Source organism: Cheilinus undulatus, linkage group 19 (assembly GCF_018320785.1).
Source record: "Cheilinus undulatus linkage group 19, ASM1832078v1, whole genome shotgun sequence".
Taxonomy (NCBI): domain Eukaryota; kingdom Metazoa; phylum Chordata; class Actinopteri; order Labriformes; family Labridae; genus Cheilinus; species Cheilinus undulatus.
In genome coordinates, this window is record NC_054883.1 from 16255137 (window position 1) to 16273055 (window position 17919).

The window sequence follows — 17919 nt, forward strand, 5'->3', positions numbered from 1 at the left end:
CACTGCTAGGCTCGAGCCTTGGCTGCACTCTTTTCTTTTGCAACATCCTACCAGTATGAGTATACAAAAAAAAAAAAAAAAATCAAAGCTGGCCATTGAAAAATTAACTTAGATTGATAGTCTCACAGCTGCACCCAAGACTCAGGAAGATCCATAGCTCTAAATAAGCCCACAGTCATCAATGAAATTATTGCTGGACTGGGTGTATAAATTTTAAAGACGTCATAAAGTTTTTATTTTCAGGAATTGGTTCATATTCACAGAATTTTAAAACTCAAAATTTTTAGGTTTTATGTTGTAAATTCAAGAAAAATCAGAATTTGCAAAAATCAGAATGACGGTGTGTTAGTCCTACATTTATGTTGATATGTAAGGTTAGGGGTGGGGGAGCTGAAAATATTTTCAACTGCCAGGGGGGCCTGACAGAAAATGTTTGGGACCCACTGGTTTAAGTTAACCAACTTGCATGTAGATTAATAGCTTTCTCAATTCACTTAATGAAGTTCTAAGAGTCAAGTAATTATGCCATTAAAAATGTATTGGTAGCTCTTGAATTGAAGGGGTGAGTCTCTCTGGAGGTAAGTCAGTGACTGGGGAGTAAGTCACAATTATGAGATAAAAAGTCAAAATTATGAGATAAAAGTCACAATTATGAGATAAAAAGTCAAAATTATGAGATAAAAAGTCACAGTTATGAGATAAAAAGTCAAAAATATTAGATAAAAAGTTAAAATTCTGAGATAAAAAGTAGCAATTTTTAGATAAAAGTCACAATTATGAAATAAAAAGTCAAAATTAAGAGATGAAAAGTCGCAATTACTAGATAAGTCACAATTATGAAATAAAATTTAACAATTTAGAGATAAAAACTCGAAATTATTACATAAAAAATGAAATTATGAAATAAAACAATTATGAGATAAAAGGTCGCAATTATTAGATAAAAAGTCACAATTATGAAATAAAAAGTCAAAATTAATAGATAAAAGGTCGAAATTATGAGATAAAAATACATGATTATGACCAACAAAGTTGAAATTAAGAGATAAGGCGTGATTCTGAAATAAAAAGTCAGAATTACATGGTTAAGTGTCAAAATTATGAGATGAAAAGTCACAATTATGAGATCGAAAGTCAGTGGTGAGACAAAAATCACAATTATGAGATAAAAAGTCGAAATTATGAACTAAAAAGTCAAAATTATAAGATAAAAAGTTGAAAATATGAGATTAAAGATGAAATTATACGTTAGGAAATCGAAATTATGAGATAAATCGAAATTATGACATAAAAAGTCTAAATTACCAGATAGACAGTCAGGCCTAATTATAACATAGAGGGTCAAAATTATGAGATAAGTCATAATTAAGACTTTTTTCTCACAATTATGACTTAGGATATTTTTTTTATTGCGTAACATCCACATTTTTCTCTTTTAAGTGGCGGAAATTGGCTTCCATACATTGCGCTTTGCCTGGTCATCAATGTAGCCATGGTTCCGACAGGTGGGTGTAATTGCAGATCATAGCCGCCACGGGGCGCTGTAAGCAAGGCATGACTTTGTTTGCCGGAGTCTGTATTGTTCCTGACGATGGATGACAGTGCAAGCACAAGAAAATCAGTGTGAGTACGAAGCAGTTCAGGGACTTTGTATTTGAGTAAAAACTTGGACAGCAGTGTTGGTCTCAGGTCTGGATTCAGTCTTCAGCTCGTGCTCGGGTCGGTGCGTCGTGCTGCAGCTGCGGCCATCATATGGAAGCAGCAGCGTGCACGTGAAATGACAGTGTGGGAAACTTCTCCTAAAGTGCCATGTAGCACACCAACACAACTCGGAGCGTCTTTTAGGTGAAGGGAGAACTTTCTCTGTTACGGCAGCACTTCAACGGGACACGATGCTGAATAACTCCGATAATAACGAACATCCAGCCGGGGAGAGCAGCGGAGACGAACCGAGCAGAGGGGGCCACTCCGAGCTGGTCATGTATCTTACCTGTCTACCGGAGAGATACCGAATCGCCAAGTTCACCCTGGCGGCTCACCTGCTCTGCTGGGCCCTTCTCAGATGGTACCAGGTGAGATTCCGTCCTACCGATTTAGGATTTAAAATATGTTGACGAATAGGACAAAGCTAGATACAGATCTGGAAACTTAGTGATGCTGGAGGGGAGAGCGAAGAAAACCTGAGGCTGCAGCCTGCTGTTGTAAACAGTAGGATGAATTGAGATAATATTAGGACACATTTTGTTTCTTTTCTTTCTTGCCATAAAGTTCATTTACATACACGGAAGATGTCACCCATCTATATCTAAAGAAAATCGTTATCTAAGGTTGAACGACCCGCACTTTCTTTTACAAACTGGTCACAACTTTCTGATGACGAACAAGACTTTAAAGGCTACCGAGCATTTTTAATTTCCCTCTATTGGGTCCAAACAGTGAAATTGAAATTTCACTGGAACACGTTTGACTAAGACAAGGTTTTAGACATTAAGGCATCATTTTAAAATAGAAAAGCAGGATTTATGTAGACATTTATTTTCCACAAGATGAAGGCAAAAGGCAGACACAAAGAAAGGTCCATGTCAGTGATCATCTTGTTGATGATAAGGGGTTTAAAGAGGAACCCTCTTTTTGCAGCATGCAACTTTTAACCCATTTCCCCACTTAGAACACATTTTGTCAATTTATAATCTCATTTCACCTTCATTTCTTCCCATTTTTGTCACTTTTAACTATTCTTTGCCACATTTAAACACATTCTTGCCACTTAATGTCCCATTTTACCTCAATTCCCCCATTTCTTCCACTTAAATACCCTTTCTATTACATTCTCTGCCTGTTTTTGTTTCTTTGCTTTTGCTTTCATTCCTATGAAACACTTCAACACTTAGTACCCCAACATTTGCCTATTCTAACCACATTTTACTTTTTGTTATGCCCATTTATGTCACTTTAAATGTGTTCCTGCCATTTTTCGCTAGTGTTTGCCACTTTTAACCAATTTTTGCAACTTTTTTTGCCTGATATCTTTTCCCTCTGTCAACCCACATTTGCCATTTTTTAATCAATTTTTGCCATTTTAAAGATTTCATTTCCCCTTCTTTTCTGCCCATTTTTTCCACCACTTTTAACCCATTTTAATTCTGTAAAAAAAAGGGGGTTAATATTTTTAAAGGCCACATGTTTAGCCCCTTTAGGACAAGTATATATTAGTCTCAGTGGTCCCCAAAACATGCATGGGAAGTCTGTTGCTGAAAAAAACACTCCAGTATTGGATTTTTGCATGTCTAAAACCCCTCCGTTTCAGCCCTGCTGAGAATGAGCTGTTTCTGTGGCTTTAAATGTTAATGAGCTGTCTGACTCCGCCCCTGCAAGGAAATGGGTGTGGCTTAATGGATGTGGCTCTCCTGAACCTCCTCTCAGCTGAGAGGAGGTTGCAGGAGAGGAGGGATGAACTCTCCTCCAAGCAGGGAGGGCCAACCGAACCTGGGGACGGGGCTACCTCCCCACATGACATCATGAGAGAAAAATCTGTGAACGGCTTGTTTCAGCACACATTTTCTGAAAGGTGGAGAAAGAGGTGGGGGGGGGGGTTGTATACTGGCCAGGGGCACATACTTTTGCTAGAGAAGCCAGAATAAAGTGTATTTTGCATAATATTTGATCTTTAACTTTACGTAAACCATGATTTTGACTGGGCCCAAGAGAGCTGTCGCTTTTATACCCCCTTATGGGCAGCCTTGATTTGATGTAAACTCCAAACGCTTTGACAGTTTTATGACCTTAAGATGAAATCCTGCAATGGCCAGTTCACCTAAGGAGCATGTCTTTGGTCTGTGGGAGGGAGCTGGAGTGCCCAGAGAGAGCCCACGCATGGACATGGAGAACATGCAAACTCTGCGAAGAAATACCATATAAATAACATAGATATACATCCACTACTGAACCAAGAACCTTTCAACAACACTAACACACACCTCTCCTCTTGTCATAGACACACCAGCTCTTCCTCACTCTTTTAGTTTCCTCTTCACAGTGGATCTCATCAAACATGCATATGAGAGAAAACTGGGTGTGCAGCCTTTTCTTTGCTAAAGTCAGCAGTTTTCAGCCTGAATGTGAGAGGAGGATCTGTTCAAACTCCACGCCAGGTCTCAGCTTGTTTTCATGTCAGTGTGGACTTGCAGAGAGGCATATCTGGCTGTCTGGGAGAATTATTAAATCACACTGCAGTGCCTGTTCAGACAGACAAAAAGAGGTTCATCGGTTTATAGTAAGATAGAGCAAATACAGCTTTTCAATGCAGGTAACATTACACTCCACCTTAACAATACATGTAGGCTATACTAGATTTCAATGATGATGGGCAGTGCCAGATTTCTGCTAACTCCTCAGTGTGATTGTAAATTAGCATTTCCTTTATCAACTTATTACATAGACTGGAGAAGCTGCTTTCAGTGATGTTTCAGTGTGCACAATAATGCCACTGTGGCAAAATTTCAGACAGATTTAAGCAGATAGACTAAAAACTGCAGTAATATGATGGCACAGAGGAAACTCAGTAAGTTGACTGAAAATATTTGAACCTGGGCTGTGTTTGCTACAGCTGACCATCTAAGAACCCAGAACATTCGTTTACATTGGATCATAACCAGATGAAGGTTTAAGTAATTTCCTGCTCTGTAGGAAACACTGATGCCAAGTGGGGATTAGAATGTTCAAGAATTAACTAAACAGTGGGATTAAAATAAAACAAGGAAGTTCCCCCCCCCGGGGCAATTCCACTACAAAAACCATTTAGACAAAGGAATGCTTAGTAAATCCCATAACCACAAGGCAAGCAATGTGATACTGACAACTACTGCTACTGCTACTACTAATGATAATGATGCTAGTAATAATGAAACAACAAGACTAGCTTAAAACCTATGGCTGACCACAACTGTCTGGGATGCCTGTTGAAATGTGCTCTGGCAGAGTGATGTTTTCATTTTAGTTTTTTTAGAATTGTAATTAGTTTTAGCCAAATTAATAGTAACTGGGTACTTAAATGTATCGCTACATGTTGTCCTCTTTCTCTCTCTCTCTCTCTGTGGAGACAAAGCCCTGAGCAATGCTATCCCCCCTCCCCTCCTGCTTTTCTGTTATCGCATCTGATCAGTTAAAATTCATACACAGAAACAAATGCACCGACACAGGCTACACCGATTCAGACAGCCCTTGAGAATAGTGAGGAGAAAATATCCAACCTTTATTCTATGCTCTTATGTGCATAGAGGACACATCACTACAAGAAACGTGCAGAAGTGCAAAAAAATTGCAGTACAACAAGTGTCCACTTGAGGCTGGCAGCAGGAACACCGGAAGTCCTGTCTGAACACCTGTAAAAAAGACATTTTTTTGCCCCTAGATATAAAGTAGTTTACAGCCTGGTTAAAAAAACAAATGTGTCTCATTCGCTAATGTCTTCATGTCCTCTCGCTGTATGGGGGTGGGGTTGTTGCACCACAATGGTTTAGATTATGCTTAGGAAAAACTTCACAGCAGAGTGAGAGGCACGTCTCATTTGATTGACAGATAGCTCGACAGTCAGAAGCTATGTTTCTGTCAACCAGAATGCTTGCTAGCTAGCTGACAGGAAGTTGAGCTTAATAAGCAGGCCTTTAGGTTGATCCAAAGTTCAATATGGAAGCCACCACAGACGGCTGATGTCAGACAGGCTTTGTCCAATTCTTTCTACAGTCTATAGTTTTAACAAGAACAGTGGTCCAGTTCTGAGTAAACTGCAGCAGTCCTACAGTGACATCTGAGCTAACAGCTGATGCGGCAGCCCACCACCATGATTGCAAAGCGATTGCGAAACAGGCCAGGAGTAGAGCGAGAACATGTTTTTCTGTTGCAGAAAGCTTTCAGTGTTGCTCTTGGCGCTTGCTGTAATGAAGAAATGATGTCCATTTCTGACAAAAGTGCAGCTGTGGCTACGTACGAGCTAACCGCTCCACTAGTAGGCCATGTATACAAGCATTCACACAAGAAACCCTTTCCCCCAAACTGTCACAAACCCATGCTGAAGCAGGTTGGCAGAAGAGCATAAAACCCCTTTCTTATTATTTATTTCATACAGAAACGTGATCCAGTTCTAGTAAAACTGATGCTATGCTAAAGCTACACCCAAGATAGTCATCACATCGTAGACAGCCTTTGAAAACTGCCTCAAGTACAACTAAACCTCGCCCATAGCTACTGCCTCGTACTCCTCCAGTGACATTGATTTGTCCAGAAGTGTTCGATATGGAACAAATGTTGTGAATTGAAGCTTTTCGAGGTGGATTTGCCTGATGACAGAGGTGCAGTCTGGCAAACCCATCTGCTTTGCAAGGTTACAAATCTGGAGGAGCTTGAACGGGCGGTCGAAGAAGAACGGGCTGGGATTTCTCAGGAGATGTGCCAGAGACTGCAGGCTGTTATCCAGCAACAAGGAGACACAACTAACTGTTAGCGAATAGTTTATACTCTGGTAGTTTTTTGTTTATGTGATATAATTTTATTTCTGTGTGCAAATTAAAATAATGTAAGTATCCAAAATAAAACTATGATGTTTGTAAAAAGTGTGTTTAAAAATCCTTGCTCTGTTTAACAGCACAGATAATGATACCAGCATCAAGTACTGGTGCTGAACAGTTATACAGCCCTTAGGAGCATCCCCAGTTTTTAATCCATAAGAATAAATCTTTGTGGCTCGTTTTATTTTGAAACCAATATTACGCATTTACTCTGAATACACTGTAGAATAACAGGCTGCTTTTAAGAATGTGCCGTGTTTTCATGAAAGGTCTATTATAGAGATATTATGCCCTTTCAGCTGACATGCCTGCACATTGACTTGACAAACAGTTAACCAGTTTAATACAGGGGTGTGTCAGGAAAAGGGTCAGCACACATGGTGTAAAACTTTCCTCAGGTTCTTGCCTTTTCAGCGCTGATTGCAGGGACAAGCAAAGTCATGTCTTGAATTTAAATGCAGGCTACTCTCTGCTCAGCAACAGAGGTGTAGTGGCTCAGATCCAGGCCAGACTGAGCCTGCTTATTTCAAAATATGGCTCCTTTAAGAAGCATGCTACCATCTCTATATCTCCAGGTGTACATCCAGTTGTGTTTACTTCAATTTTGAATCACAAAATAAGAAGAGAGAAGATGGCTGAAAAAATTCATGTTAGAGGAGTATTGGAGTATGCTGAAGTTTGCTGAATAACTTCTTGAAAGAAGAACCCCATTAAAAGAAGAATGTAAAAGTATTCTTGAAAATGCTCCCCATGCTAATTTTCTTTTTTTCTCCATAGAAACTCAGATGCCAGTCTGCTCCATTTGAGGTAAGAAACTACCAGAAAATTAACCATCATTAAAGACGCTGTGAAGTGAGAATAAATCAGTGTTTAGGTTTGTTGTGTCACTGTGTTATGAACTCCCAGGTCAAATTTCAGTCAAATAAAACATCTCTAACTTTATATATTAAGCTTCAAAATCATGAAAATTGAGGTGGTAAAATGTTCTCCAGGGTGGTGTGGCCATGTCTGTTGAATTAGGTGAAGCCACGCCCACTCAGGAGAAATAGGATCTGTTATGATGCATTAAATGATTCATAGACCACTGTGGTTTATAGATTTGGTAAATTTACCTCACAATGAACAAAAAAACAGAAATTAACTGGCTGTTAACTTTCAATGAAGGCAGTGACCTCAGCTATCAACAGACTGTACTGAGGTGAACTGCTATGTGATTTTATATTGTAGTGGTAGAGGGGCGGCACCATTCCCCACATATTTGCCCCGCCCACATTGAACCAGGAAAGAGGCAAAAAACTTTCTAATGGTCTAAATAAAAAATTCAGTCATATGTAGATCTCAGTGTTTTCACATGTTTACAGCAACCATATTCCATACCTAGTGTGTGCCCTGAAGTCAGGGGTGGAGTCAGACAGCTCATTAACATTTAAAGCCACAGACAAAGAAACAGCTCGTTCTGAGCAGGGCTGAAACAGAGGAGTTTTTAGACATGCAAAAATCCAATACTGGAGTGTTTTTTCAGTATCAAACAAACAGGCATGTTTTGGGGACCTCTGAGACCGATATAAACTTGTCTTAAAGGGCTAAAATATGTAACCTTTAATATCCTGACTGCCTCTGTAGCTGGGATGAGTAAATTCCCCCGACACTAAACGCAGTATTTGGCTGACTGCATTAAGTTAAGGTACTCAGTGCTTTTGTGTGTTTAGGGGATGGGATAGATCTTTGAAGCTCTCGAGCGTCAGTGAGCTCCACCTTTTCCCAAACAGCCTAGACCAAAAAGTAGCAGGAAACTTTATAAAGACTATTATTGCTCATACATGTGCATACATTCTAACATTGTTCTTAGTCTTGTCACATGTTATCAGCAATAAACAGTGCATTCTCAAAGTGTTCAGACCCCTTCACTTTGTTCTGTTTTCTTATTTTGCAGTGTGATGCTACAGTAAAAAAAAATCAATGTTATTCTCATTATTCTACACTCAGTTAGGGGCCTATGATTTCTGCGTTAACGGAATTGCGAACGGAATCGTGGAATTGGTCAATAAAAATGGAATTTACAATTTAACCTGGAAATTGCGGAAATTGAATGAATTTGACTGAAATGCTGTGTTTTTTTAGAAAGAGGAACGCATATCTGAGGATTATGTTGGGGGAGGGGCAATAAAGCGTGGCACAACTTGTCCCTCACTTACAAACACTCAACCCGCCCCCTCCTAAACAATGGGCTTTATGCATGAACTGCTTCCGCATTTGGCATTAGACTGCTCCCACACTTCCAATCGGAGAAGGGAAAGGCCTATGATGGCAAATTTGTTGCGGTTTACTCGCTGTTTGCATGAGTTACCTGAGCTGACTGTCAATGACGAGTTAAATTTAGCTGAAGACGTACATTGCAGCACGCAGCAACGATGTCCAGAGGTGCTTTTAACCTGTTTTTGAAACATCATTTTAGCATTTTTGGATGCCAAGCAATGATGATAGAGTAAACACAAACAACAATCGAAACAAAAAAAACAAACGAAACGGAAAAATGAAGGCAGTATAGGAGGGTTTAGATTCTGTTTTGGCCTAGCACGTATCGTTGGGCGGAAGTTGTGAAGCGGCCTTATTTTCCACCGGAAATACGCCACCCCCTGCCGTGCATAGAGCCCAATACAGCATGTCAAAGTGGCTTCACGAAACACCGTCAAACATCATGTAGCCCCATACGGGGCAGTACCATTGGACATAATGTTGCACCTTCAGGAAAACTCATCTGGCTCCGAGTTATTTTACTTTATCACACCACCTGAGCGGTGTGCCTCATGTTAGCTCAACCATCGGAGGCTCAAATTCAAGTCGGACGGACTCAAGATTTTATGAAGTCTAAATGATGTTAAATTTGAGCAACAGTTAGTTTAATAATTAACCCTGTAGATTGTGTAGTTCCCTTTGATTGCTTAACGAGCCAATATGTGTCTGTATTAACGTAGCGTTCTGATATGAGGCAGACGGACAGACAGTGAGGAGGGAGAGAGATGAGGAGAGAACCGTTACAGCCAGGAGTTAAACACAATGCATAATCAAACTGCATGCACTGTTACATATTGAGAGAGCAAAGGAAAGTTTAGGTAGGTAACAGGTTTAACCATTTTATTTTAATGTGACCTTCTTATTAAGTTACTATCACTCTGTGTTTGAGAGAACAGAAGGATTTCTTTGTTTACATTGTAAACATCAGTTAGGATGTGATTATACATGTGAATGTATCTTGAAATGTTGGAAATATCTGACTGTTACACTGGTTATAATTGTTTTATATCAAGGTTATCGAAACAACGGCTCCTGGGCCAATTTTGGCGCTTTTCCAATAAATATAAGGTTATTTCTGTTTAATTAGTGAACATTTGATTCATTTAGAGTGCTTAACAAATTTTTTGACCACCCTACCAAAGTAAGGTTTATGCCACAGCTGCCCTAAATTAACAGCATTGGTAATTACCAAAATCATTTTTTATGTTTCTGCAATGATTAATACACCAATATGTAGAAGCTCTTTAACCCAAATGATATTTTTAATGCTAAAATATAATTATTAATGTTATCCATGAATTTTCAAATTTACTGATTTACAAAAAAACTGAAAAAATAGTAAAGCACATTATTATTTCTTGATTAATATGTCAAATTATAGTTATTTACTTGCATTCCTGAACAGAAAAATGAGTTTTAGTGGTTGAATGTTATTCTTGATTCATTTCAGACTTCTCAGAGAAGCCCAGTGAGCCGCCTCAAATTTGGGTGAATTCTGTTTGAAATCCCTCATTCCTGTTCAAAATGGTAAAACGTAGTGAGCTCACTGAAAATGAAAGAGTCTGAATTAAAGCATTTCATGATGCTGGATGGTCTTTGAGACAAATATGACAGGTGGTCTAATAAATCCAGTTTCTCTTGTCTTTTCTGAGTATTGGCAAATGCACTGGGGAAAGCGGTTTTCATGTTTGGATGGAGCAGAACAGGCTGTAGCTTGTTAATGCCTTTGGCCATGAAAATATCTGTGTGAATACAGTGTTTCCCCTAGGTTTTCAGCTTTTTTTTTTTTTTTTTTTTGGTGGGGGGGTGCACCGACAAACACTTAAAGGCGTCATGGTGTTCATGTGGTTCTTTGATATCTATGATTATTTATTTATGCATGTATGATTGACAGGGTTGGAAATGAACTTTTTTGCCGTCCTGCCACATCAGGAGCAACTTTAGGACTGTATCATACCAGTATGAAGTGTAAAGTTAAGATATGCTGTCATAAAGGCCTCCCCACATGTAAATGTATCCGACATCTGATAGATTTAACAAATGAATAACCAAAAAATCTATTCAGAAAATAGTTTATTATAACATTTAACATATTTATAATAGGTAAGAATGTATTTTGGTAAATGTTTTTCACGATGATTGTCCTCCACTGACTTTATCTACTCATTTTCTCTTTCTTCACTATTATTCATACACATTGCATGTCTCCATCTCCTACTGTTGTCTCTATGCCTGTGATCTTTTGTCAATACTCCTACGTTTATAAAGGTTGAAGAGCTTCTGTCGTGATCTGCATGTGGACTAGGTTTATTTAAGAGCGTAAATAACTGTCATGAATATCGCCAATAGTGTCAGGTGCTATGAGAAACATGCACGTGAGGAATAAAAAAAATAAAAGGGGTCGTCCTCCAGTTTATTGATCCCTGGTAATTGAATGTTAAAACAATCACTGATTTTGATGACGTTTCCCATCGGTTTGTCAGTTTACAGCGTTATATACGGGGATTGCAGGACTTTCCGGTATTACAAGTGTCAGACTTGTTGCGAGAATTTAATGAATTGTGCGCAATTACTGCAATCTCGCACCGAAATCCAGCGCTTGTTTAACTATCTCAGACGTAAAACAAGCGGGGCATCGGTTCATTCACAACGTTGGGGGGGGCGCCCCCCTATAGAATGGTAGGGGAAACACTGCTTTGATTGATTTTGTAAATCCATTGTATAACTCAATCACTATCAATATAGTAATCTAAAAAACAGATTTCTACAAAGTAATGCCAGTTACAAAAAATGTCTGGTATGAAATAAGAGACTTCATTAATATTTACCCCCTTCAAGTCTGTATTTAGCAAATGCACCTTTGGCTGCAATTACAGCTCTGAGTCTGTATGGACAGGTCTCAGTCAGGCTCAAATGTCTGGACACTGCAGTTTTACTCAAACTCTGTCAGGTTGCACAGGGATCAAGCTTTTTATATCCAGCCACACATTCTCTATTGGACTGAGGTCTGGGCTTTGACTCAGCCACTCCAGAGCATTCCCCTCTTTGTCTTTAAACCATTTCTGACTAGCTCTTTATGCTTCAGCTCATTGTCTTGCTGGAAAACAAATCTTCTCCAAAGCCGTAGTTCTCTTGCAGACTGAATTGTGCTCCAGGATTTTCCTATATATTCATTTTAAACTCTACCTTTGCAAGCCTTCCAGGGTCAGCTGCTGAGAAGCATCTCCACAGCATGATGCTGCCACCATCATGCTTCACAGTGGGGGTGGTGTGTTTGTGGTCATGTGCAGTGTTTTAGTGTCTTGTCTGATGGCCTGTTTTCAACTGTAGCTTGTGACTGTTAAAGTGCTTTGAGTAGTCAGATGACTAGAAAGGTGCTGTATAAGCTCAAGTCCATTTGGTACCACAGTACTCTAAACTTTAGGGTGAGTTACCTTATCCTTGACTTTCTTCTTTATTTCTATGTTTTAAACAGGAATGCTTGATAAGTAAAATACTATGGACAGTTTTATCAGACCTCGATTGTTTCCCATTTTAAAGTGTATTTCCACAACAGTGATGCAAATGATGCTCAACCATCATTTTACCTCAAGTCATTCATAAAGCTTTTTGCAGTAGTACAGTGTCCCCTTCCCTGGCAGGGCCCCTTTGTCCCCCATCATGCCTCTGGGATATTCATATTGAGTGTAAACATCACGGGGACACCCTGAAATGGCACTATGAATAAGCCAAGTGCTTAGTTTCTTTGTCTTTTTAACCCCCGCGAAGGGCTAAGTTGAGTTTTAAGAGCATCAAGTGTTGCAGGCAAAGCTGTCACATTCCTCTCAGAAGTTTCATGGTGGAGTGGGGTTGGTGGGGTTACAGGGTGATGGGCTGCCGTCCAGGCCTAAACACACAGTGTTGAAGTTGATACGAGAGATAGCCAGGAATTTATCTCTTTTCACATTCAGCCAAGCTGAGGGAAATGGATGACTAGAAAACACTCAGCTGTCCCATTTCCCATGCTCCCTCATTGTATCTATGGCTCTGAAAAAGGCCTCAGTCTTTTCATTTAACTTACAGTGTCTCTACATTGTCCTGGCATGTTCCCAGTTGCTTTGATTGCAGACCCCTGACTTTCCAAGTACTGTAAAAAGACTTTCTTTGTGTAGGTATTGTTGTATCAACTGAGTTTGTGGTAATAAAATCACTTCAGCTGTTACTTTGTATTTGGGCCTAGTAAATAGTAACATTTCATCTGCAAGTGCAAAGCAACATCTCCTCTTGGCTGCAGGTATTACCCGCAATTTCCACATACGATGACTGCGCCACGCACCGAAGCACCACAGGTTTGCTCTGACAGAAGGTGAGCAACCTCGGCCACTGGAAACGTATTAGAGCAGCCTTGATCAGCGGGCAGAGATCACGGGAGAACATGCGTGTGCACACAGGAATAGTATATCAACAGTGGACTGTTTCACCTTTTGGGGTTCAATTTATTATCCATTCCAGTATAAGTCCATGATATTATTGCTTCCACCATTGGGTGAGTACTTTAGGAAGTTAAAAGGTTAATGTTTGCTTAAAGGATCTGTGGTTTTATTTAATGTCCTCAAAAGTTAACTTTTCCTCATCTATAGAGTGGTGCAGTCATGACGTAATTTTGTAGGCAAACCCAGAAGTTAGTGTCGCATGGGTTCCCTCGGCATTGAGCCTATGGGATTTTTCAATGGGTTTTTGGATTATTGCTAAGAATAAGATCTGTGTCCAATAAAAGTTTATGAAACTTACATGTTTTGTTCATAAAGATAATCATTATAAATTGATAATATAAGCATCATATCTGGTTCATTAATCTAACTGATAAAAGGAAAAAAAAAGCTAACGTCATGCTATATTGAACTACAACACGGTCAACTGAATTTAACGTCATCAGTCGCGGATACAAATGAACAGCAGGCTCAGTTGCTGAGCTTCGTATGATGATGTACAGGTACATATCAAAAAATGAGAATATCATGAAAAGGTTCAATATTTTTTGTCACTCATTTCAGAAAGTGAAACCCATATATTATATAGACTCATTACACAGAGAGTAAAATATTTCAAGCCTTTATTTCTTGAAATGTTGATGATTATGGCTTACAGATAATGAAAACCCAAATTGTTTAAGCAAACATTAACCCAACAAACGCTGTAGGCCTTGTCAGCTGTCTTTTAGCAACCGCCTTTATTAAGACGTGAAAAAATACACAATTCAAAGGTGGGACACATTTCAGATGTATTTTATGTCGTAGGATAAAACGTTAAACTCTCTTGAGCTCGTGTTCACCACAGATCTTATTTCAGGCATTTAACCGAAAAATCATTCAAAAATCCCATAGACTTTCAGAAGAGGGAACTGGAAGTGCTAAAATGCTAACTCACTTTCCTGTTTTAGGACTCATTCCTGCACCACTCTATGTAGCTCTGTGACCCACTGACCTCTTGGTGACCCTTTGCTCTCACTGCAGGATGAGACATAATGTTGATATAGTGATGATAGGAGTCCGTGCATGTGTATTATTTTGAAAGAACGGGATTGTAACCGGAGACTGTGTTGTAGGGTTTCCTTCAGCCCAATGAACATCCATGTGATCGCATATTAATGCAAAAGTTCTTTAATGATAACACTCACATACCACATAATCACCAAAACTAAATCAATTTCTTTGACCGGTGCCCGTCTTCAGTCCTTTCCAGTATTCAAAGTCTAACTCAAAATTCTTCTCCAGTGAGGAGCACAGCCTCACTGCTCTGCTGTGTGTGAGTCAGTCCCCAGCTCCAGCCTGCTACTGCAGAGAGACAAAAGAGCCTGATTAACTCACAGAAATCACCTGTGTCAATCAGCATTGACACTGCTTCCCTGAGCCACTCCCATACCTCTCTCCCCTTCAGCTCAGCTGAACCACACCCCACTACCACACGGATATTTTACGCTTGTGGCTTCCTGTTTGGAGCTTTCTGATTGACAGGCATTGATGTGGTTTGGAAGCGGCTGGCACTGAAAATAGACCTGCAGCATATCTCGAATGAAGCAAAGCAGAGTGGCGCTACAGGGACGCACTGCTGGGATCACAAGTTTCCACATTCCTGATTTTTTATCTAATTGTTTTTAATCTACATTTTCAAATTTAATGACTTCAAAAGGATATTTTGAATCATCGTGGTTACATTTTTGTTCTGGGTACATCTGCAGACTTTATACTGGTGGGCCAATTATAATAAAGCTATTATCTGATCTTGTGGACCTGGTCTAACTGTACTACAGGCCGGATTTGGCCCCCAGTCCTTGAGTTTGACCCCTCTGCTCTTGGTGTTAACTTTTAGCATTATGCCAATGTTGCAGTGCTGTGTTAGCAACAGTGCACTGGCCGCTGCCAGAACTGTCCAACAGGAATAAAAGAAACAAGAGTTTCCCAAATCTCCAAGGTTTTCTTCTTTTTACAGCAGATGAGCTGGACAAACAGCCTGGATGAATGCTCACTGTCTTGGTCACTTGCTGAATGGTACCACCTCTGCCTCAATTTGAGCCAGGACTAACCCTGTATATCCAACTCTTGCTCTTAAGGAGGAAGGAGGGGAATGATGGATAACCCAGGTGGTAAACGACAGATTGTTGGCAGCTTATCTGTCTTGGGCCTTGCATCCACTATGTCCAGCACCTGGTTGTGTAAGACTCCTGCAGCGGCTGTATGTCTCCTCCATGTATTTTCTTGCTACAGCTTCTCAGTGTGGGTGAAGCAGCCACTGCAGGGCAGTTAGGACAATGCTGGCATGCTTTGGGCCCAGGCAAGACCTACTCTGGGGGTGGTAGTTAATCCAGTCCGGCCACTTAGACAAATCCAGATGTTGGACTTGGTTTCTTGGCTTTAAAAAATATCTTTTTTGGAATATGCTCTTTGTAGGGAAAGTGCTGCTGTGCTTCAAATTGCTGTAAAAAAAGAGGGAGTAAATTACATGGTCAAAGTTAAATAAATACCACCAAGGTGTTGCTTTACCTTGTGCCAATGCATAGGCTAAATTGATAAAGGTTATGAGAGACAGCTTCTACGTATGTTAGGCAAAAGGCTTTAGATGTCTCCAGCAATTTGTCTTTAAAAAGTAACAATGTATTTTCAGACTTTTTATCCTCTTATTAATAAAAGAATCAATAGGTAGAGTTTGAAACGGGATTGAGGGAATGGGGAATGATGTGGCAAAGGAGCCACAGGTCAGACTTGAATCTGAGCCACACACTAACGTGGGCTATGACCTAAAAATGTCATCTGTCTTCAAGTCTTGAATCTTCATTATGCTGTCCAAGTTGTGATTATCCTGAGCTGTCTTTTTTATATGGAAACAAGACAAATGCTTTATATCTGCATATTTGTTAAAATCTCACCAAGAAGAAAAGGACAAAAGAAGTTGCTCCAACCCTTGACCTCACAAGAAGCACTGCCCTCACTGATGATGATGATGATGATGATGATGTGTGTTCTTTTTCCTTGTCTGTGACATCATTTGTTTGCCCTGTCCTCGGGTCGGACCAGGTTCCTTTGATCCACCTCTAACCCAGATTCCTCCAGCAGCTGAAAATAAAAAGCAGAGAACAGGGTAGGAAAGGCCAGTCGATGGGCAGAATGGAAAGGGGAGTGCCAAAGAAAGCATTCCATAAACAGGAGGATGAAATGAGCCAGGGGGAACGCACTGACTGACTTTTCTTTTTCTGGACCTGTGGTTTCTATGCCTGGTCATTAGTTTTCTCTGTACCACCAGGCCAGGACAACAGATCTGTGTTTGTGTGCAAGGGTGTGCATGCAACAGACACAAGAGAGGGAAAATGACTGGACATGCAGCAGACAGCCTTCCCTCACATGGATCCTTGGTGTTGTTTTGCAAAGTTATACTGTGGTAGAGAATACTGTAGTAATGCTGTTAAACTAGAGAACGGTACTAGCCATGGTTAACCAACGGCGCCTAAAGTGAGCCCCCTGCCCAAGCATTGTTCAGCAACCTTTTCTATTTTCCATCTGCTGAAAGAGCTGAGACCCCCTCTCCAAAACAAGGCATCATTCAAAACACAGAGTAGTCACAGGTTAAAGGTTAAGCCCTGTATACAATTCAAGGCTTATGGACCTTGCACGATCTAACATCACAGTCAACTTTGCTGCAGTCATGCTGCTGTTGGCCACATATAAGGAAGCCTGATATTCTCACTTTGATGACACCATTTGCGTCAATGGCTTGGTATGGAGGCCTCCACATATACATGCATTGCCTGTAAAATACTTACTTCCCCTTTGATATTTAACTCTTTTTATTTGTCTTATAAATCAGTCATGGCCAATATAGTTCGGCTTTTTAAAAAATTTTTTGACAAAAAAACAAGAGTAACATCTGGACCCTGCATTTTACTCCATTCTTCTCAACCGCTCAAGTCCTGTCAGGTTGCACGGGGATCAGGCGTGAACAGCTCTTTTCAATTCCAGCCACAAATCCTCTATTGGATTGAGGTCTGGGCTTCAACTCAGCCACTACACAACTTTCACCTTGTTGTCTCTAAACCATTTCTGTGAAGCTTTCCCAGAATGCTTCAGGTTATTGCATTTCTGGAAGATCTTCCCCTAAGCTGTATTTCCCTTCTAGGATATCCTATATTTTACCATATTTATTTTACCTTCTACCTTTACCTTCCAGGGTCAGCTGCCAAGAAGCATCCCCGCAACATGATTCTGCCACCACCACCATGCTTAACAGAGGGGATGGTGTGTTTGTGGTGATGTCAGTGTCTGGCGTCTTGTCTGATGGCCAAAAAGCTCCACTTTGGTCTCATCAAACCAAAGAGCTTTCTTCCTCATGATCATGGAGTCTCCCACATACCTTTTGGTGAACTCTAGTCCAGATTTAATCTGAGTTTTCTTCAACAGTGGCTTTCTCTTTGCCACTGTCCCATAAAGCTTTGACTGGTGAAGAACCTGGGTAACAGCTGTTGTTTGCAGAGTCTCTCCCATCTCAGCTGCTGAAGCTTGGAACTCCTTCAGAGTTGCTGTAGGTGCCTTTG

The 17919-nt window shown here is 40.2% G+C and overlaps 1 protein-coding gene across 1 annotated transcript in view; it reads left to right on the forward strand.

Moving 5' to 3' along the window:
- Positions 1–1554: 1554 nt before the first annotated feature.
- Positions 1555–17919, forward strand: part of arhgef4 (Rho guanine nucleotide exchange factor (GEF) 4) — a 115315-nt gene continuing 98950 nt past the window's right edge. The window contains exons 1-2 of the mRNA XM_041814436.1: positions 1555–2072; positions 7341–7370. Coding sequence (XP_041670370.1) covers positions 1893–2072; positions 7341–7370 — 210 coding nt within the window. The 5' untranslated portion in view covers positions 1555–1892. The remainder of the gene's footprint in view (positions 2073–7340; positions 7371–17919) is intronic.